This window comes from Eucalyptus grandis, chromosome 6 (genome assembly GCF_016545825.1).
Source record: "Eucalyptus grandis isolate ANBG69807.140 chromosome 6, ASM1654582v1, whole genome shotgun sequence".
Lineage (NCBI taxonomy): Eukaryota > Viridiplantae > Streptophyta > Magnoliopsida > Myrtales > Myrtaceae > Eucalyptus > Eucalyptus grandis.
In genome coordinates this window covers 51,706,094-51,728,812 of record NC_052617.1, presented here as the reverse complement: position 1 = coordinate 51,728,812, position 22,719 = coordinate 51,706,094, and the positions used below count along the sequence as shown (strand labels likewise).

The 22,719-nt window shown below is 37.6% G+C and overlaps 1 protein-coding gene across 4 annotated transcripts; it reads left to right on the top strand.

Annotated features, from left to right (window-relative positions):
- Positions 1–332: 332 nt before the first annotated feature.
- On the top strand, positions 333–21,611 carry LOC104450628 (ABC transporter C family member 13). 4 transcript variants are annotated; one of them, XM_010065270.3, is made up of 36 exons: positions 333–463; positions 1,952–1,992; positions 2,091–2,178; positions 3,099–3,254; positions 3,351–3,482; positions 3,814–3,914; positions 4,425–4,488; positions 5,957–6,208; positions 7,048–7,117; positions 7,748–7,808; positions 9,089–9,176; positions 9,602–9,720; positions 10,326–10,423; positions 10,537–10,603; positions 11,701–11,818; positions 11,910–12,026; positions 12,192–12,272; positions 12,366–12,617; positions 13,162–13,263; positions 13,644–13,711; positions 14,289–14,420; positions 14,504–14,651; positions 15,879–16,159; positions 16,299–16,458; positions 16,839–17,014; positions 17,088–17,199; positions 17,288–17,341; positions 18,468–18,590; positions 19,029–19,127; positions 19,314–19,406; positions 19,558–19,668; positions 19,744–19,905; positions 20,026–20,213; positions 20,374–20,563; positions 20,650–20,817; positions 21,034–21,611. In XM_010065270.3, the coding sequence occupies exons 1-36, from the start codon at positions 425–427 to the stop codon at positions 21,112–21,114; spliced, it is 4,392 nt and encodes a 1,463-aa protein (XP_010063572.2). In that variant the 5' UTR covers positions 333–424; the 3' UTR covers positions 21,115–21,611. The 4 variants fall into 4 exon arrangements, with proteins under 4 accessions (XP_010063572.2, XP_010063574.2, XP_010063576.2 ...); XM_010065272.2 differs by lacking the exons at positions 333–463; positions 1,952–1,992; positions 2,091–2,178 and having other exon boundaries at positions 3,117–3,254; positions 3,329–3,482; XM_010065274.2 differs by lacking the exons at positions 333–463; positions 1,952–1,992; positions 2,091–2,178; positions 3,099–3,254 and having other exon boundaries at positions 3,449–3,482; positions 5,967–6,208.
- The last annotated feature ends 1,108 nt before the right edge of the window (positions 21,612–22,719 follow it).

Here is a 22,719-nt window from a genome sequence, read left to right as displayed (position 1 = left end):
AAACTAAAAGTGACTAGCTTTTATTTTTATTTTTCATAATAAAACGCATCAAGTAACGACATAAAAAAAAAGTGACAATTTCCATTAAATCGGAATTATAATCGAATTTGGTTCGGTTATCGATTCTCAATTCTATCTTGAAATCGAATTTAGCCTTACGTGGACACAACATGATAATCACGACGAAAAAACAAGTAAGTGAGGATGGGCCCACGTGATCACGTGGCAACACCACAGGACCCCACGGTGGCGAAAAAAGAAAAAAAAAAACAGCGTACGCCCCGAAAGCAGTAGCCAGATGGACACATGCGACTTCAGCTCGCTTCGGCAACCAACGCTCGTGTTTAAGTAACTGCCTCTCTCTCTCTCTCTCTCTCTCTCTCTCTGTGCGCTTCTTCGAAGTCTTCGTCGTCTCCATCGCCCAATGGAGTTGCTGCACCTCATCTGCCCTACCTCTCCATCCGTACGCTCTCCCATTCCTTCCTCCTCCTCCTCTCGCCCGTCGCGTTCTTGCTCTGTCCGTGTGTATCCCGCACGATGGTGCTTTTCCCGCTCGTTCCGTACGCTTGCTTGCTTGCTTGCTTGCTTCTTCTTTCCCCGCCGGTCGGAGCTCCTGTCCTCGGAAGAAGGGGGAGGTCGCTTTTTCGTTGTTTTTCAAGTCGCGTGTCAGAGCCGCGAAAACGTCTAATTGTCTAGAGACTCTCTGCTCCGATCGTAGGATGCACGTGGTTACGTTTTTTTTTTTTTTTTTTTTTTTGGGGGGGTCGCCGAGGATTCTGAGGTGCGCGCAGAGGCTGTGTAACCCAGCATTTCGTCCATCGCGTCTGCGTTGAATGATGAATACAGAGCAAGTGTTCTGTTTTGTTACGACCATTAAAAAAAAAAGCATTTTTTTTTGGTCTAATAATCTATAAGTTCGTACCAATTTTGAGTTTTTACGTTGATTTAGTTGCCGAGAAAATGAAACCGGTAGTAGTACCTGTGCTGTTGCTCAAAGTACAAAATCGGCCCGCGAATTCCAGCTCAAAACAATCCTTGATCTTTTGTAAAAGGTGTGCATTTCATCTTGGAATTCTTTCCGGGGATGAATTTATTTGGAGGGGAGGCCGGGCTATTTGTTTTGCCATTGGACTTTTAAGGAAATGTTCGAGATGGTGTTGCTCCTGTACTTTTCATTTGACTAGAAAAAGTCCCTGGACAATGTGAAAGGAGGCATGAAGCATTGCAATTCCCACCTCTCTCTCTCTCTCTCTCTCTGGGGGCATGCATGCCTGTTCACTTTTGGGTTTCCAATCCAAAGTCGCCGCCAGCACTAACCGTGGTGGCGATTATGGCTATTAGAAATAATCACGGGAGCAATTTCAGTTTCAGAATTCTAATACCTGTGGCAATTGGCTGCTGTGATTAGAGTTTGAATTCTCTAGTCATTGTCGGGTGAGGTCGGTGACACTCACTCGCTCAGCCTTTAGCTCCAGTGGTCGGGCAATGGCACCTCTGTCGTCTTAACTTTGGTTCGTTGCTGTTGCGGTGCCTTCTTGGCACCATTTGTGAACTGGAGGCAATGGAAAGTGACCCCTGGATCCTGTTTATCCAAATTAGCATTTCAGGGTCCATGTCAGTCTCCTGATGAAGTAACTAACAGAAGGAGAATGGTGAACCCTTAAAAGAATTTAAAAAAAAAAAAAAAAAAAAATTCCCAATTAATAGAAAGCTTTGCTGCAATTTTGAATTTTGAGTAAGGGTATATTAACTTCTTCTCATTTTCCCTTAAATTTTTATGGAGAGTGGATATAACCTCATGGTACTTGCTGTGATATTTCATTTGGATGCTTAATGGTAAGCAGAAATTAAGGTCACTTTATATTTTGGTAGTTTCTTGCATCAGTTAGTTAACAGAGCATTTGCTTTTGTTAGCGGATTTTGATTGAACACTCTGTTTTTGGTTTTTCAGGTGTGGGATGGAAATAAATTGTCCGAGTGCTTCTGTGATATATATCCTTTAAATTTTGATACCTTGTCTTTTCCAATTAAATTGGAGTAGTATGGCTGTTTCACTTTTCTTGGATTAGCTTCTCCTTAATGATGTCCACAGTTTTGGCGTTTGGAGGGAATGTAGTTACCATTTTTATGATTGCCATGCTAGGCATTACAAACAGGAAAAAAGAGAGAATTTGGAGGGTAGGTTCCAGTTCTACATGAATCACTTCAACCAAGAGGTTGTATTATATAATTCTGTTTACTTGTATGGATTGTGTTCGACTGCTGATATCTAGTCCGATCAGAATCACGACAAAAGGGATGTTCACCAGTCCTCTAATCATTTAAATGCATGCATTGGGCATCTAAATCCTGTGCTTGCATGTATTCTTAACCTTCTGAACATTGCATTACGAAAGTTATAAATGTGTTTTGACCAGTTTGATCAGAATCAGATCACAGAGGCATGTTCTGCTCAGCTAAGCTAATTGTTCTGTTTTGCTCTCCGTCAAATTTTGTGTCTGTGGCTTCCCTTACTAAAATTACTTACATCATATAGTAAAAGTGGACATCTCCATGGGGATTTATAGATTGCGAAATCTCTCGTCATTTTTTTTTTTTTTTTTTTCACTTTGCAAATTTATCATCTTAAAAGTCATCCAGTTTAGTACTCCTGCTTCGTACTCCTGCTTCCTCCACTTTTCAGTTATTCTAGCAAGTCCCAAAGATGTTCCAATTTGTAGAATTTAAAAATTTCTTCATCACTCTTGCACAATTGATGCAGCAAATACCAGAATAAACTACTGCAGGAAAGTGCATCTGATGTTGCATCACTCTCTGTTTCTAATACACAACCCATTCCCATCAATAAGTGGTGTTCACGAATATTTCTGTATCATTTCAACTCAAGGCTCTGTCTTTCTTGTGGATGTGCCTCTCCGACTTTTATTTTTCTCATTTGCACTCACTAGTCTTCAAATCGCAGTTGACCATTATTCTTGATGCATATAAATCCAACACTCAAAACAGTTTTATTCTATAATTCACTATCCTATTTTGGTCTCAAATCATCAGTGTCTATTGTCTAATATACAAGTTCATGCATTGTGAATTGTGCTCAGATGAACTTCTTCGAAAAAGCAGTTTTCTATGTGCTTCCAATCCTTGGAGCAAGTCTCTCATTTCTGGACGTGGCTTTCCTGCTGAACAATGCTTATCATGGAGGCTTGGTGACGTATCATTCATGGCTTTTCAGATGTTCTAGGTTTGCAGTCTGGGTGAGTTTCTAAGCTTTATATGTGGGTTTTACCTCATCAAATATGGCAGGATTTCCTAAATATACCTTCTTTAGCTCTCTCCTTTCTACTTTGCAGGCACTAACAATACTGGCCTTGAAGTGCCCCTGTGGTCACTCCATATTTTATAGCAGGGTTCTGTGTTTGTGGTGGGCAATAAAGCCAGTGTTCATGATCCCCAATCTGCAGGCAACTTTTCGTTCGATGGAGGTGACATTGCTCCTCGTGAAAATTCTTTTAATCATTCTATGTTGGTATATTCATTGGCTGCATCAGCGGCACATTATTTTAATTCATGTTGTGGTTGCCAGGTGCAACGTGCCTGCTCAAATGCAACAGTGTCTGATTTGTTTTTATTTGGCAATATGAGGCATAAAATCCCCTAGATCCTAATTTACGGGAAGGCTAATTATTTACATAATTTATAAGTGTACCTTGATGGGTGAATTTTTGTCTCCCAATATGGTACTGACATAATTTCATGTGTATGGTACAAGATTAAGATTATGAATTACGTGTTAAAGAGTTGCATTTTGAACAGGTACTAGTGTGTATAAATGAGAGCTGCATCTTTTTGTTGGATGTTATGCTTGGCGTTTCACTAAACATTATCAGGGTGAAGAGAGTGCCTTCCAAGAGCAGGTATTATCTGGATCTTTTTAACTTCCCAGCTATTTTCTTCCGCGACTAAAAATGTACTGGAACAGCAAGAGATTACATGCTTGACATGTAACTGCTAATCTCTCATCCGTTGAGCATGGTTTGTCTGAATGATCAGTCAAATTGTGATGGTAGTGAAAATGCAGGGGTGCAGAGTGATACTACTGATGTCCTGGTTTAATTACAAGTCAAGGAGAGTGTTTTCCCGCTCAGTGCAGTTGGAATACAAAAATTTTCACTAGCAATTGACATGTCAAATATGACCAATAAGTAAATCATAATTTGGGAATACCTGATATAAAGTTACAATAACTTTGATAATGGGAGAAAAATCTTTAATTTTAAATTCTCTTGGCTTTGTCATTGGATACCTCCAATGAGATACTTAGCACATATCTTGATTACGTGCTCGAGTCTTCTCTGCTAATATTGGTATCTCTACATCCTAGTGTTGGGAGCCAGGATGACTTTATGTGATGGTGTAAATTGTAGGCAGTTGGAAGAATCATTTCTTTCCTTAAATGAGGATGCTGAGGCAAATTCTCATATGGACTTGGTAAGTTGATCGGTGATTCCTATCTGTCATGTTTGTATTCCATTCAATGTTCTACATAGTGAAAATTCTTGATTCTGAATGTCCTGTTCTTAGGTTCTGGGAAGTGATTTTTGTATTTCACAAATTTTCTAAAGTCACTCTGCTTTCACTTTCCACATCTAAAGGCTGGTGGCATGTTTTATAATTTATGTTGTAGTAAGATCTTGTATGTGATATAGATGGCAAGAATTCATGCTAGGCATGAGACAAAATCAGAATTTAAGTCATTGTCGATATATCAATGAAGCTATTTGAGGACCATCTGTCGATCAGATTTGTGATCGTAGGTAGCGGATAGAAGGTAAAATTACCTTTGCTAAGTTAAACTGAAGGATATTTAAGAATACATCTATTCTCACATTCTATAAATGGTAAGCTCTGGAGAAGCTGTGGCTATGCACCATGGTCATTACTGAAACGATTACTTCCTTCAGAATAAGTACAAATAGAAGAATACAAACGTGTTTGGGCTCGTTATCTTATTACTAAACTGAAAAAAAAAAAAATTGAAAGAATTTTATCAATCATTTCTGTTGAAACGATTACTCTTGGTACCATCAGCCCATTAATATTATGTTTGTAAAAAGAGGATTAGATTGTGAAACTACCTTTGCTGATTTGAACTGAAGGATAACTGGGAGAATTATACACACGCCCTTGTTGTGCTGTTATATCCATTATATGCAATATAGAATCTGTGGCTTTCTATCTACAGTTATGTTGCAGGGTAATCGACCAGTTTTGTAAGAACTATTACTGGGATACTCTTAGAGGAGGATACGCCAGAGCAGAATGACTAGGTTTTGCAATATATATTATTAAGTCAAAATGATTACACCTGCTGAAGATTCTAATTTCAGTTATGGCTGTGGGCATGTTATCCTGATTACCTCTTTTCCGGATTTTGTTCAACTTGCAATATTTCTATCTTGAAAAAAATTAAAACCATTTTTAAGTCTCAAAACCAATTTAAGTTTGCTACTTGAGTGATTGGTAATCAAAACTATAGATATGAGTATGAGCTTTATAGGATTATATTGTAAAAATCTCTTCTTAAAGCACTCATTTATATCAGAACAAAGGCTGCTGCAGATTGACAAGTATGCTTGAAGCAGAGTCCTCTTTTGCCATTGCATGATGTATACCAGAATTTGAGTTGCTATATATATACAAAACAAATCAGAGGCCTTGTTTTTGTAGTTTTTTCAGATTTTACAATATTGTTACCATTGTGTAGGAACCACTTTTTCCTAGATTGTTGGTTTTTAACTGTCTGCTCATTCATTTTCCCACTCCTAATGTATGGCAATAACATCTATGTGCAAACAAATAGCTTTAATTACTTCTGTTTCTATCTTCAGAAGATTTAGAATGGTGCGAATGTGACCTTTTTCTTCCACCCTCTCTTTGTTTTATTTGCTTGTGAAAGGGAACTGCAGAGAGTTATTGGGATCTTGCGACATTCAAATCTATTGTTAAAGTGATGAATCAGGGAGTAATAAAGCAACTTGACTTTGAAGATTTGCTTTCTCTACCTTCCAATATGGATCCTTCTTCCTGTCATGATGCATTGTTCCACTGTTGGCAAGATCAGCAGAACTGTAACCCTAATGAGCCATCTTTGTTCAAAGCACTTTGCTGTGCCTATGGGTGGTCTTACCTTTGTTTAGGTCTATTGAAGGTAATACATTGTGGTTCCTTCCCCAATCTGATACATATTTCACTACAAATTTTTTTATAGCAACAGTGACCTTATCATTCATTAAGATTGATGCTGCCTTTTCTGGTCTCCTGAGCTAGTTCATTTGGTAGAGGCATCTCTCAAGATCTGACTTATGGAACCTCATATAAATATATAAATATATAAATAACATGACCTATGGAGTCTCCATATTCCACGACCACTCATAACAGAACCAGGCAAGCAAATTGAGCTCCAAAATGAGAATTCAAGACGTTTGGAAAAGGTGGCGTGCTATTAGATTAGGCCCGTTGTGTTATGTGATCCTGTTGGCAATAGGATAACTGAACAGGTCAGAAACCTTGGCAGACCACCTTTTCTTGACCTATCATTGTTTAACTATATTTGACAAGTGATAAGGATCATAGCTATTTGAATGTTCAGTTGTTGATGATTTGTCAACTCCAGACAATCACTGAGTCTGCCGCTATGAACAGTCTCATGAGTGTTCTGGTCATTGTGTTTGGTCCACTTGTTGAGCCTCTATCTATTGTTCTATTAAAAACTGATATGAATAGCAATTTGACTGTCAAGAGACTAAAACCCAGGACTTCTAGAGACTGAAATTTTTATGGCTGGCTCTTGATTTCTCGGTATATTGGTTTTTCTATTGATTCTATTATCCTTTAGAGTGGACAAGGATACATGATGTCTGCTTTTTTCACTATGCATCATTGTTTGCAAATGTTTAAGTTGCAGTCTTTCGGAGCAAGTGCTTTGTCATTTGCTTTCCTTTTCTCTATGTTTGTTCACTCTGAAAAACTTAGAATGTGCTCCAGGTGGTAAATGATTTGGTTGGGTTTGCTGGACCCTTACTTCTCAACAAGTTGATTCGATCCCTTCAAAGAGGTTATGCCTTGATAATCCTTTTCTCTAAAATGAATTCCCTTATAACCTATGTGTTTTTTTCCCTAAAGATCCATTGATTGATTAATGTGAAAGGATGCTGAAATACTATTAATCGATGGCTTCGACAAGATATTGTGAATGAATGCAGCTAATGGTTTTCAGGCTCTCGCAGGTGCTAATTCTGGAGATTTAGTTGTTCATAAATAGACTGAAAAAAAAAAATGATGCAGCTTATAAGGGGATCGGATTTCCCCTTGTTAACAAATGGTCATTGTGGTTTGGTTTAGGGTAGAGTGCAGTATGCGCTGTGCATATACAACTTGGCATCAAATTTCTATGATTTCTGTTCCTGTTTATTTTCTTTTTAGGTATCAGTTGTTGCTTCCTCCTATAGTTCTTGTTATTCATAGTCCTATTTAGCCATATGAAAAAAAATCCTCCAGCATAGCTCGTCTTTGCAAGTAATCTGGTTTCCCTATTTACTGTTGTTGGGCTGAAAGCATCTGGACTTTGTTTCCCTATATGTGGTTCAGAGCATGCCAAATACAAATTAACCTTTCTTTAGATTGATTATTTTCAATAGAATAACATATCAATACTAATTTGATCAGATTTTGTTTCTTTTTCCAGGTTCTGGGAATGTGGATGGCTATGTCTTTGCTTTATCCTTAGGCCTCACATCTATCATCAAGTATTTTTCCCCCTTTTGAACTCAACGATAAGCTATTTCTTAAAATTTCTTTATATGCATAAGCTCTACAATTATGAGCATTTGAATCCTAGCTTTCAATTGATTTTTCCATGCCTCTGTTATAAATGACAATTAAATAAAAAACTTGATAAAAATGCTGCCCGCTGAAGCACTCACAAGCATTCATACTAACGCAGGAGGAATAAACAAACTGTCATTTTGGGGAGCTTTTAAGTATCTCATGGCAACATATTCTGAAGTCTCACCGTGAAAGAAAGTTATCTAATCAAATTATCTCCTGTATTGCGCAGTCCAGAGCTTTCCTCTTCCCTTGCAGAGGCTATTTTTATGGGTTCAAACTATGATAAGCGAATAACAAAATGTCTGTTCAAGTCATGTGGCAAAAATACAATTAGTTTTCAGTTGAAGCAAGAGGAAGAAAGAATCAAGATTTAACAAAATCGTGTTGATCCTGAAAGTTCTTAAATATATAAATTTTGGAGTGCTGAAAAAGTCTAGAGTGTTGGATGTTGGTATAGCCTTTAGCTTTAAGTGTTTCCCTTTTCAGAGATTGAAATCAGACCACTGTTTGGATCCAGTTTGATCCCTTAGTACTGAAAATTAAACCATCAAGCAATGATGAGACTAAATATGTTTAGTAGCATTGACTAGTTTGAGTTTAAATCAATAAAAAAACTATTTAATGATTTTATATGGAAGGGATTAATTTAATTCATTTAATTGAAACACCCCAAGTTCTATTTCCAAGTTCAGTAAAAACTTATCATATTCAACATTTAGTCTTATGCAATTACCAAACAAATTTTTGTTTCCATTTCAGCACTTCTAGTTGTCAATGCTTTTTCAATATTATTGAACAAGCACATTGAGTACCTTAGATCATTATAGACATGTAGATACTAACAACTTTTAAAAGTCATCATAATTTTTTTCATAAATTTCTAAGAACTAAAATTATCTTTTATTTTGTTGGGAAACTTGGAAATGGCTTTTAATCACCCTTTAATATTATTGGAATGACTAATTAATGTTTTGAAGCTCAATTTTTGCAAGCAACAGTAGTGCTATTCAGCTTATGACTATACCACACCCCCTACTTATGAATGTAATGATATTGTTTCACAATTGCAAGTATTTTTAGCTACTATATACAAAAGATGTCAAGAATTGTATGCCTGATGCAGTGTAAAATTCTCTACACGTTCTGGATGTAGTATCAAGTTATCTGATTGGGTAAATGTTTGTCTTGGATGTTGCAGGTCCTTTCTTGACACACAATATACCTTTCATCTTGCAAAGCTGAAGCTGAAGCTACGATCCAGTATCATGACTGTCATCTATAAAAAGGTAAGTGTTCCCCCTCTATAGATATCTTGTTTATGAGTTGCATTTTGTCAAACCTGAAATCAATTGGGTTTGGCATCATACATTTGAGTGTGCACCCCAATCTCTTAAAAGTCAAGCTCTTAGTGTGTTGTTTATTTTATTTATCGTGACAATGTCTGATTTTCATAGGGTTCTCTAGTTCTTCAAGTGGCCTTCGGTTTATGTTCTAGCATTTTTTCTTGAGCTCTACTTATTTATCTGTTTCATTTTCAATAAGTACTTACCATCATATTTAATGCATCCTCTGGAGAAGGTATGAGAACAAAAAGATATAGATGATGTTAGGCCTGATTAACCTTTTTACTTTTATATATGAGTGTTGTAGATTGTTGTAGTCTTCATATGCTGTCAGTATGAGTATCCAACCTTTTCATTTGTGTATTCAGTGTCTGTCCGTCAGCCTGGCAGAGCAAGGACAATTTTCTAGTGGAGAAATTCAGACGTTCATGTCTATAGATGCTGATCGAACCGTCAACTTGTGTAACAGTTTCCATGATCTGTGGAGGTAATATCTCATTCTTTAGTCATGGAGTACATTCCTTAAACAAATATTGCCTAAATATAGGAACTTTCATAGTTGTTTTATTTCTTCTCCAGTTATTTTCAGGTGAGTTGTATCCAATGTTTTCCCTTATTTTCCCAGAAAGAACCCTATAAAGGAAGATCAAGATTTCTAATTCATGTAAAAGTTTGCATTTGATGGTGATTGAGTTTAAAAGCGGTTGATAGGTTGACTTTTGTAAACGTTTTTTTCATAGAGACATATTTTGAAAGTACTATGGTGCATTGGCTATGATGATGTAACCCACAAAACGAATAAATTAGGGTATGTGGATCTTTGTGAAGTTTAAAGTAAGTTCACTAATTTTTAATCTACTTAGTATTCTGACTATTGGTTGTTATTGTGAAAAAAGTGTTCCACTTTTAATTAATTTGACAATGTCTTTAAGATGACTTATTCTATCTATTTAAGGTACTCAAGAAAATTTGGTAGTTAGCAATTTCTGTGAAGCGGATAGTGCAAGGTTTCATGCATAAGATAACATTGAATTGGATCTTTGGCATCTGTCATTGTAATTTCTTAATAATGCTATTTCTCTCATATTCCAGCTTGCCCTTGCAAATAGGAGTGGCTTTGTATTTATTATATATGCAAGTCAAATTTGCTTTTGCAGCTGGAGTTGCAATAACTGTGCTCTTAATACCAGGTATGACTTAAGTCAATGACTGTGCTGTCAGATGGTCATCTATTAGATCTTGTAACATAAAATGTAAGATTTTCTTTTTTTCATTCCTCTCATCCCTGAATCTCCTTTTACAGTGAATAAGTGGATTTCAACTTTGATTGCTGCCGCTACACAGAAAATGATGAAACAAAAGGATGAAAGGTATGTGTTTGTTACGATCATCTCTGAATTTGGTCTGAAGGGCTGCAGTCTTGTTATACAACGAATCTGTCTTGCTCATGTTGTTTACAAAAAGTGAGTTTATAAAACTACCCAGATTCAATCAGGATTAGATGAAAAACTCCACATTTTATCATGCAAGAAGTGGGTTGAACTTTGTCATTTAGGCCTTAACATGATTGGTCATTAATTAGCTAGATTGTGGTACACTTGGTTTGAGGTATAGGTATTGGAACAGGGTACATCTTATTGAAAAACAGTACATAAGGGTTTTGTTGGGTTGCTCATTTGAACTGCAAGAGGCCTGGAAGCATTTGTTTTGTGGGTGACTCATTATTAATTATTTGAAATAGTGATTCTTTTCAGAAGGCTTTGTTTTGAAAAATAAATAAAAATACTAGCTAGATCTGTTTAAATAAAGCAATGGAGTCACTTAGTAAGGGTGCCTTCTATGATTCCATAAACCTAAATAAAGTGAACAATGTAAATGTTTTGCCTTTGATAAGCTAACATGATAATATTTCTGTTGATATGTTTAAATCAAATAAGAATGTTGGGTGGTATAGCAGTCCACCGTGTAGGAATACTGAAAGTTGGATCAATTTACTTGGATCATGGTTATCCAGGGGGTATAGCAATCCTGGTGACTTCTGTGATTTACTTTAGCTGACAAATTTCCGTTTGAAGACAAGAAAGGAGTATGCCCTTGATCACTATTCATTCTACACCAATTTTGTCACATGATACCAGACAGTGCCTGATAAGATTCTTAAGAAGTTAAAATACTCCACTACATGAGCCAAGATTCAATCATATATGAACTGTCAGATAGTTGTCAGAAAGGGCTCTCTGCAATATTGTAGAAAACTATGACATTTAAGTTGATTTTTTGAAGTCTCAAACTTTTTTATTTCATTAAGTAGCGCAGGTATATTTATCTATCTACTGTGCCCATGTTCATCTTGAGAAACATTGGGATATTGATGACTGTAGATGGTCAACTAACTGTTGGATACCTTGAATTTTGGTCATAAGCTCACAAATGTGTTCTAATAGGCCTGCCTTCTGAGATTTGACAGGATCAGGAGAACAGGTGAACTTTTGTCTCACATTCGCACTCTGAAAATGTATGGATGGGAGCTTATTTTCTCAAATTGGTTGTTAGAGACGAGATCCTCAGAAGTTCAGCATTTAAAGGTATGAGACTGCTTTATATACTAATTAAATTAATTGCATTTCTTTCTTAGTTTTTGACACGGTGAAATGCTTGTGTGATGCTTTTTTCCAGACACGGAAGTACTTGGATGCATGGTGTGTGTTCTTCTGGGCGACCACACCAACTCTTTTCTCTTTATTCACATTTGGTCTTTACACATTAATGGGACATCAACTTGACGCTGCCACGGTAAAGCAACCGTCAAACTAAAAACAACAGTTTCAAAGACATCTTGATATGCATATATTTATATGTATGTGCTATACCTGGCTCATTGTCATCCATGCATTTAAATGTACTGCTTGGCTCTTTGCTTACTGTTCTAGAGGTTATATCTTTGAATCTTTGTTGCAGGTCTTCACTTGTCTTGCTCTGTTTAATACTTTGATCTCTCCACTTAACTCGTTCCCTTGGGTCATTAATGGACTGATTGATGTGAGTCTTTCATGTTCTTAGCTTCTTGGTGATAACTCCTTCACTGTAATTAAAGTTCTCTTACTGGTATACTTTCTCTCCAAATTTTTTTAGGCCTTCATATCCACCAACCGGTTGAGTAGGTTCCTTCGCTGTCCTGAGCACCGACATGAACAGTGTGCAGTGGGTTCTTCCTCATTGGTTTCCAGGAGCACTAACTCTCAGTTTTGCTCTGACAGTATGGCAGTTGTAATGTATGATGCATGTTGTAATTGGTCGAGCAGCAATATGCAACAGCTGAGTCCAGTAATAGATCATATCACCCTAGCCATTCCAAAGGGATCACTTGTTGCAGTAATTGGAGAGGTGAGATTTCTTAATTACATACTGGCATTTCCTTAGATTCTCATGTTGATGAGTCGTGATCTTTTTTTTTTTTCTTTTTAATTTAAGTGACTTGTGGCGGATATACTTTCATGAACCAATGGATGGTATGCACGTAATCTACCGTAGGTAGAATTCTTAACTTGGTGATGAAATTGGAGGAGATATATAGGGACTGAACAATCTTCATATTCATGAATAAGGACGCACTGCTAAAAAGATGAGGATGATTGGATGGTTGCTGCTGCTATGGTCTACTCTCACTTATTTCTTAGTGTAAATGATCTCTGGCTCTTGGTCTAGATTTTACAGTAGCAGACTTCATAAGGTTGTGTGTGTAGAACCGTTGTAATTAGGCCATAAAAAGACTCAAAAGGAATTAGATAATGTTACATATAAAGATGTCAAATATTATTAACTGACTTTGCACGTACTCAGTATATCCTTCATTAATTATACTTCTGTGAAACATCAACTTTTTGTGTACTTCTAGTCTATCCTCCATCTGAGATCTGACGGCTTTCAGGTCGGTTCGGGTAAATCATCCCTGTTATATGCACTATTGGGAGAGATGCAACTCATTCATGGATCAATTAGTTCAATTGGTTCTGTGGCATATGTACCGCAGGTTTGTATTTTCTTCTTGGTGTTAGTATTTGTTAAATTTTGTGGGATCACAACCAACTATTCTAAAAACTTAGGCCGTTAGATGAAGGTGTGGTTTAATATTTAATTACGCTAACACTTCCTCTCACGCTTAGTCTAGTCTTTTTGCCTAGTACTAAGCGTGGATATCTTTAATTGGGGAGGCAAATGGAGCTTGAAAAGATTTGAACTCAGGACCTCTAGCTCTAATACAATGTTAAACTTTGTGGGATCATAGCCAACTATTCTAAAAGCTTAAGCTATTAGATGAAGGCGTGGTTTAATATTTAATTACACTTATAGTATCCTTGTCTAAGCTATGCAGTACATGTTATTCTGACATTGGCAGTGGTGGAAGTGCAGGTTCCATGGATCATGTCAGGAACATTGTGTGAGAATGTACTATTTGGGGAAAAATATGATTCAAAGAGGTTCGGCTCTACGAATGAGTAGAAAATAACTCTCTTCTCTTTGACCATTTCAGTTTGTAATGGGAAAATTTCTAATTTTCACATCCGTACTTTCATGCATTTTCTAGTAAGTCCCTGTACTTTTAATTTGCTCAATCAAATCCTACTTTCAGAAATTCTCAAATCAAGTCCCTTCAACTCCAAATCCAGCCAAATCCAGCTGTCTTGGCCATTAGACAACATAGTTGTATGACATGGATAAAATTCTCCTATACAGACGTCCGCATGGGCGTCCACATTGGCTAAATTCTTAAATGTGGCAGTCCGACACTGTCTATGTTGGCTAAATTTTTCCATAGGCATCCGCATATTTTATTCACATTATACTTTGGCATCATTTGACAGCCACGTTTGCTGAATTTGATCAAATTTAGTGGTGACTTGATAGGTAAATTAAAATTTTAGGGACTCGTTTAGAAAAGCGTGAAAATACAAGGACGAAAAGTAGCATCTTTCCTTGCTTTATAATTCTTCATTAATCTTGTGCTTTGCGTATCATTTTTCCCATTCTTTTCAGCAATTTCTTTTTTCTGGGTAGATACTGCGATACTCTACAAGCATGTGCACTGGATGTCGATATCTCTCTGATGGCTGGAGGTGACATGGCTTATATTGGAGAAAAAGGAATCAACTTATCTGGTGGACAGAGAGCACGCCTTGCCTTGGCTAGGTCCTGCCTTCTCCTGTTGTTTTTCTTTGATGGGGGATAATCAATTTTGAAAATAGTGTCTCATGATATTATATATATGGCAGGGCTATATATCGTGGCTCCGACATCTTGATGCTTGATGATGTCCTGAGTGCAGTCGATTCTCAAGTTGCTCAATGGATTTTAAATCACGCAATTCTCGGACCTCTTACAGAGCGAAAAACTCGTGTTCTTTGTACACATAACGCTCAGGTTAATTTTATGGAGTACAAGTTAAAACGTTGGTATGGTTTAATAGCTTGGGCTAAAGCAAATTGCTACAAGAAGGCATTCCATTGAGATGATATGAATTTAAGCTTGCTCAAAGTTATATAATTCAGGATAGGATGGCTGCCTTCAGATGCTTGGCAACCGGTGGCTGCTGAATGAAAATTAGAGCAAAAAGCAAGCTATTGTTCAAACATTCCTTTTGAAAATTAGAGCAACAAGCAAGCTATAGTACAAACATTCTTGTCTGCTTCTTTTGTTACAATAGACCTTTTCTTGAGCACTAACTTATCTCCTTGCATTCAAACAGATCAAGAAACAATCTCATCAATAGTACCATTACCGGATTGTTTTCCTGCATTTTGAAATAATATATATGGCATATCATTGATACTGACACATGACCAAAGGGTAAATCTCCTTTAGTTTGACCTAACTAATTGAGTACCTGTTATTAATTAGGAATTAAGAAGGGGAAATGGCCTTCTAGCATGCTGCTGGTGGGAGGAGGGAAGGCATCGTGGTGTTTAGGAAACATTTTGTGTATATAGGGATTTTCTCAGTGGGACATGCTAAATCCAGTGAAGGAGGTTCAATAGATTAGCTTAGACAATTATAAATCTCTTTTTTTGTTAAAACTAGGTGGGCTTTCTTCACTTGTCAGAAGTTGAGTTTTCAATCTGTTCATGCTGAGATCTCTCATTCTGCAGCAGTGAAGCAAATCGATTCCTTTTATCTTGTTGGTGCTTCTGGGGGTCATAAGTCTATTCAGTCTTAAGGTGTCATAAGATAGTTATGCCCGTATTCAATCACAATAATGTACTGTTAGTTTTTTGTGTTGCTAATGCCAAATGCACTTACCTTGCCATGGAAGCTAAGGAGAGGAAGGTCCTAGTTTGCTTTAGAGCTGTGCCACGTGAACTGACTGTTATCAGATGCTAGGACACTGTCCTATTCTTAGTCAGTTACCGTCCTGAGTGCCTCATCCCCTTAAGTTCCAATGCCAATTAAAATATATGTTCTGCCACATATTTTTCTGGGGGCTCCTGTTATAACTAATTTGGGCAAATCTTTCTTTGTGTAGACCTTGAGCTGTTTTTACTCAACATTATCTGTTCCTCTTACTTCTTATGTAAACTTAACTGTAGACAAATACGAGGCCCATCATAGACACACCTCCTCACTGCTCATTCTACTTTCTTTGCTTGATAGGCAATATCTCTTGCGGACATGGTAGTTGTGATGGACAAAGGGTACATAAGGTGGGTTGGAAGTCCTGCTGATTTGACGATTTCACAATATTCGGCTTTCTTTTCCACAATGACATTAAATACAGCACTTGAAAGCCATGACCAAGAGCATGAGATTTCGTCTATGAGAGCCAGTGAGGACCTTCAACAGGACAATAGTTCTGAATTAAATGCTGGGGAGGTGCAAGAGATTATCGAAGAAGAGGAAAGAAAAGAAGGCAAAGTTGAATTTGCAGTATACAGGTGTTTGTTCTTGCTTGACAATTTACTCCAGGGAGATGCTTTTTTTCTTTTCTTCTTTTTTAACTTGAGCCAATTCCACAACATATTTGGCAAACTTATGTGATTTTTAATTGTGCCCACATTGTTGCCGTTGTGGCAGACATTATGCTGCATTTTCAGGTTGGCTTGTTGCAGTAATCATATTCCTTTCAGCAATTTTAATGCAAGCCTCACGTAACGGAAATGATCTATGGCTCTCCTATTGGGTTGATACAACAAGAGGAGGCATTAAGTCGGCATCCTCTACATCCTTTTACCTGGTCAGAGTTATTCTGTTTGTCTTGTTGCCAATATCAAATGTTTATTTTCCTACTTTATCACAGAAATTGGTTTGAAATGCTCTACTAAAAAATGATCTAGCAAAAATAGATTAGTTGAAGGATTTCCACTCTCCGTGTTTTGGGTAAAATTGTTGTTACAATTATCAACATCGTCCTCTGCAGAGGGCCTACCATGTTTGGAATTACAGTAAAATGTTCGGTTATCTCCCAAAAAGTTAATTTCTTGTAGAAAGTGTTATTCCTGCAAATTACACAAGTATCTCAACTCACAGGGAGCTATGTAATAACTCCTTCCCACAAGGTATAGCTTTGTTATTGGGAGAATTTCATTTTCCTTTTGTTTTATGGCATTGTGGCAGGTTGTTCTCTGCATCTTTTGTATTGTAAATTCGATTCTCACACTAGTACGAGCTTTCTCATTTGCATATGGTGGGTTGAGAGCTGCCATAACGGTGCATGAAATTCTACTTAAAAGACTAATTGATGCACCTGTAAAGTTCTTCAACCAGACGCCCAGTGGAAGAATACTTAATAGGTCAGGGTAACTTCCTCTGATTCTTCCCGTTCTGTTGTTTTCCTTGTTTTGTGATGATATCTTCTGGTAGCAGATTTTCTTCGGACCTCTACACAATTGATGACTCTCTTCCATTCATCCTCAATATCCTTCTAGCAAATTTTGTCGGTCTTCTGGGGATTGCAGTCATTTTATCATATGTCCAGGTAGTTTTTGAGACCATATACTGTAAATTTGCTTGCTTTTCCCCACTTGCCCTTCTGATATATTCCGGTGTTAAATGCATTTATGCAGATCTTTTTCTTGATGATGTTATTTCCCTTCTGGTACATGTACAGCAAGCTACAGGTACACGCTGCTAATAAATGTTGGTTCTTCTGCAAGCAGGGTTTGAATTGTTCGTATGAATTAAATTGCTGATGATTCTCAGAAGCCGATTAATTAGTGCATGTGAAGAACACGAGCTTTCACTGTATATATCATGTTAAGATGTTCCATAAATAGGACATCAATTTGGTTTAGCATAGGAAGAAATGCGCACCCTAGCTTGTTCTTACTTCATTGTGATTAATGGTTTGGGTCATATTCTAGCTGGCTAATAATGGGAGATTTTGGAATATTCCAGATGAGTTAACTCTATGAGAAAAAGATTTTTTTCACAGAGCGAGAAGAGAGGGGAGAGAGAGAGAGAGAGAGAGAGAGAGAGAGAGAGAGGCAACGTAGTTGTTTAAGTCTCTACTTTTACACATTGAAGAAAGATTGCTCAGGTGGCTCTATTTAAACAGCATAAAGAGCGACAATTAAATCTAACACCCAAATCCCTAACTACCTTATCTAACACATTCAACGGTAATCTAGTAACAATAATATCCAGAACACCAAGTATACTTAATACTATTAATACTCTTCAACCGAGATGATAGATGAATTTGTATTGGGGTTACATTTGCATAGCTCTCTATGAGAAGCTCTTGCGAAGGCTTGTGTTTTGTATACATGAAAATCATCATTTAGTCAAAAAAGTCTTGCTGTGACAGTCTGTGGGGATTAAAGAAATTTTTTCCATGTCATGTCAAGAGGCACAAAATCAATTTCAAAATATAGGAATGACAGATTTTGCTAGGACACACTAATAAAGGAACAGCACCAAATACATTGGATGAAAGCAACCATTAGCATTCATATTCTGTTGACCTTTCATTTGTAAGTTTAATTCTGTCTTCTTTCTTCCTTTTTGGGGGTGGGAGGTGTTCACGCAGTTGATTTTTTTATTTAGCATGGTTATCTGTGAATTACTGGAAAGTCTTCATCACCTACTCACAAACTATATGAGAAATGTAAGACACATGAGAGTAGATCTTTACCAATACTGCTTTATATAGTTTCCAGAGCAAGGATGTGCATGAAAACAAACAAAAAAGAATTTCCCTGACATATGACTTTGGAGCTCTCTTTTAACTTGGAAGTTCCACAGCTCTTTTACAGATCAACTTCCAGGGAGTTAAGAAGGCTGGACAGCGTTGCTCGTTCTCCTATCTATGCATCTTTCTCTGAGACTCTCGATGGATCATCAACTATTCGTGCATTCAAGTCTCAGGTAGACATTGGATGTTCTCATCAGATCCTTTTTATAGCAGAGTATCTCTATCTTCAGAAGACACGCATGATTTATTACAGTATTGCTGCTTAAAGGATATTACTAGTTGCGGTCCGTGACTTGACTGTTCTTCTGTGGTAAATCTTTGATGACTTGATGGTAAATTAAGGTAATTAAGAAACTAGTTGAGCAGTTTGAGCATTGTAGAAGAGACAGTTATCTTTGATTGAGTAGCTCAGTATCAACCTGAAGTGTATACAAAGAACCAAGTCTTACTATGCTAAGGAAAATCATTGAATCTCTCTTCAGCTGCCTACAATGTAACTAGGACTTCATCGTCCATGAGAAAATGTCCTTAACTATTTATTTGTGTGGTTATTTTGCTTGTGTTATTTATAGTCTTTGACCTACATCGGCATCATTCTGGTTGTTGGACAGAATTTCTTTTTCACCAGATTCACTGAGCAAATAGGGCTATATCAGCGGACTTCGCTCTCTGAGTTTACAGCGAGCTTATGGCTTTCCCTGCGCCTACAGGTATATCCGGAGTCAGTACACATTTTATGTCAATGGGACTTATTTTCTTCATGTTTCAACTTCAAGAATAGTCAAATTTGTGAAAGTATGATGCATCAGTAATTTCCAACTCTCTATGGAACTTTGACAATAAATAAAGGGATTCTTGCATCTATCTACATTTATAGACTAATGTTCCTCTATCAGTTGTTGGCAGCATTTATAATCTCATTCGTAGCAGTCATGTCTGTCATTGGATCTCGTGGCCTCTTGCCTATCAACTTTGGTACTCCTGGGCTGGTACATGTTCTGTTCCTTTCTTCCAATTTATTTTTTTTCCCTTGTGACCTTAGTGACTATCTTTCTCTTTTCTTCTCCAACTTGAGACCACCGATACAATTAAAGCTCAAAAGAGTATGTAGTAATAATGCCATGTGACATTCTTTCACAGGTGGGGTTGGCCCTCTCTTATGCAGCCCCACTGGTGTCTCTGCTTGGTAGTTTTTTGACAAGCTTCACAGAAACGGAAAAAGAGATGGTTTCAATTGAGAGAACTCTTCAAGTATGAATCTGAGTGCACGACATATTTTTGTTTATTTCTTTACATACCATGCTTACTTTCTATTAATTCATGTAGTATATGGACGTCCCTCAAGAGCAACTTGGTGGACAACCACCACCAAATTTAGATTGGCCTTCTCAAGGATTGATAGAGTTTCAGCATGTCACCATGAGATACATGCCTTCCCTGCCAGCTGCATTGAATGACGTCACCTTTACCATTCCTGGGGGGATGCAGGTTGGACTCATACTTTTCTTGTTATCTTGTTAAGTCTAAAGATTACTATAATCTGGTCAATGTATGTGATGGACAACAGTGTCTTGTAAGATGTGCCTAATCTGCTGTACATAAATTCAGGTTGGAATTGTTGGAAGAACTGGAGCTGGAAAATCCAGCATCTTGAATGCCCTCTTCCGCCTCTATGGCCTCTGTGGTGGCCGTATTTTGGTGGATTGCATTGATATAGACCACATTCCTGCTAGAGATCTTCGGTCCCGCTTTGCCATTGTGCCTCAGAGTCCATTCTTATTCAAAGGATCTTTGAGGTGGAGCTTAAAAATGTGTTTTGATATGTTACCAATCCTTCTTTCTATTCCATTTGCTGAAATCAAGAGCTCTATTCCTGTTTCCTCAATACTCAATTACTCACATTGAGGCCCTTCACTTTGATATCTAATGCTGGCTCCTTTTTTGTGATATTTGTAGGGATAATATGGATCCATATCGGGTCACTGATGACCAAAAAATATGGAATGTGCTGGAGAAGTGCCATATGAAAGAGGAAGTGGAAGTAGCAGGTGGGCTCGATATTCATGTGAAGGAATCTGGGGTAACATTTTCTATCGGGCAAAGGCAACTTCTTTGTCTTGCACGCGCACTTCTGAAGTCTTCGAAGGTTCTTAACACTGGACAGTTTTTCTTTGTCCCCTTTTCTATTTCTCTTCCGGTCAGTCCAAGTATGCTGAAACTCAAACTTTTCAGGTGCTCTGTTTGGATGAGTGTACAGCAAGCGTAGATGCCCGAACAGCTTCAATACTACAGAACACAATATCTAATGAATGCCGAGGCATGACTGTGATCACCATTGCCCACCGTATTTCAACAGTGCTTGATATGGACAACATCCTTGTTCTTGACCATGGGACACTGGTATGGTTCTTGTTTCTCCCCATATCCTGATAGGAGGCATTCTTTTGATTTACTTATCCTCGTAAAAGATTTCAAAAGAAACTTGATTACTATTCTTCAGCAATTTGTTACGTGTAAGAGTACTTAAAAGTATTTATTTCAGAATGGCATTAGTAGTTGTCTAAGTCCTCTGATTTTCGATTTGGCCTAATTTGTGTACCTCATTGTCCATTTTAGGTTGAACAAGGAAACCCTCGTGTTCTTTTGGAAGACATGTTCTCGAGATTCTCAAGTTTTGCGAAAGCTTCTACAATGTGAAATCTGATTTCTACTTTACAACCTCAGCAGCTTGACACCATCATGCACACAGTACTTCCAGTTTCCATCATGAAAGATCAACCTCAAGTGAATTCTTGTTCTTACTCCATAACTTTGAGCACGACTTTTGAAGACTTCTCGGTGCTCCGATTAGCTCAATATGATTGACGAAGATGCTATATTGGGCAAGTTTGGGGTTCCCCTTGTTCATTCATCGTCGTTGACAAAACCTGGTAACAGGTTTTCTTTTTCCATTTTAGCAACTCTGGCAGTACGGACCTGCTGAGCAAAGGTCTACTTGTTGATCTGGAGAGGAAGGAGTCAATCGTTTTGCAATCGATTACAGGCAAACCTTCCCCGAGCTAAAGCCTTTAGTGTCAATTCAAGGCACAACTACCTGTAATTGACATACATAATGTGAATATGTTAACAAATTTCTTTACATATGATCAACATTCTGAAACAATTTTCTAACCTTTTGAAGTTACTAGAACCAATCTAACGTAATTCAGCTAGATTAGTTCTTTTTTGGGTCTATGATTATGTTCTGTGATCAGCAATGGTGCAACACGTTTTGTAATCAGCAATGATGGATCCTTCATGAGCTTTCTGCCATCAAACCTACTAATTCAGTCTAAGGCATGCTATATGGACCAGAGAATGGTACAGAATCTAAGTGAAAAATCGTTTTGGTGCCTCAACTGCAATGTTAGGAAAGCATCCGATATATCGAAAAAGATCACATATATTATGTAAAGTGAAGGGTCGATCCATGCATAGAGGCATAGAATTTTGGGTATCTAGTGTTGTGCTTGTTGGACCACAAAGAGAACATGGTCATCAAGATTTCAGATCTTGGAATGGTCGGGACGTATCGAGACCGTGAGATTTATCCCGTGGAATGGAATAAAAGCTTTTAACCGATGGCTAGGGTGGTTTTGATAAAGCCAGAGGCCTTCCCCATCCTTTTGGCTTGGTTTATTTATTGGATTTGATGGCCATATCATTGGTGGCTCCGGCTTTCTTCAATAAATTCAGGATGGCTGTCCTGAGAGTGCTTTGGTCTTGCGTTTAAGAGAATCAAGAAAAGTATCGAAATTTTACCTCCGGCATAAACGGGACAAAGTCAGATGCCACATTAACAGGATTGGCTTACACAAAGATGCAAAATACATCAGTCTAAGAACTAATGCGATAAGAGGAACTGGTTGGCACCTAAATAAGATTCACCCAAGCATGTGTAACCCGAGTTCTCTGCATCACTTCATGCACTGATTTTGCACATCACTTGAATCCGATATCTATCCCTATCTATGTATATAAGCTTCTGTTTTAGCTATTCACGTAAAAGAAGAAGGAACTGAACTTTTGAAAACACAATTCAATGTTGCAAATTCACAATGACCTCCCATCATTATAGTGTGCTGTGGTCACTCTGGTGCAGAACTTGGCCTCTACCTGTCAGGAAAAAATCAAACATAAAGAAAGTAAAAGGGGAAAAAGAGAAGAAAAACAGATTCAGTCAAGAAAAGATAACGTTCATCAGCATAAGACAACAGAACATATTCAGTCAACAACACAGGAAGTTCCTACCTATGCAAAAAA

Coding starts and splice junctions, on each gene's coding strand:
- LOC104450628 (XM_010065270.3), top strand. CDS start 425: ATGGAGTTGCTGCACCTCATCTGCCCTACCTCTCCATCC. Junction 3,915..4,424: donor AGAGTGCCTTCCAAGAGCAG/GTATTATCTGGA, acceptor TGTAAATTGTAG/GCAGTTGGAAGAATCATTTC. Junction 12,027..12,191: donor ATCAACTTGACGCTGCCACG/GTAAAGCAACCG, acceptor TCTTTGTTGCAG/GTCTTCACTTGTCTTGCTCT.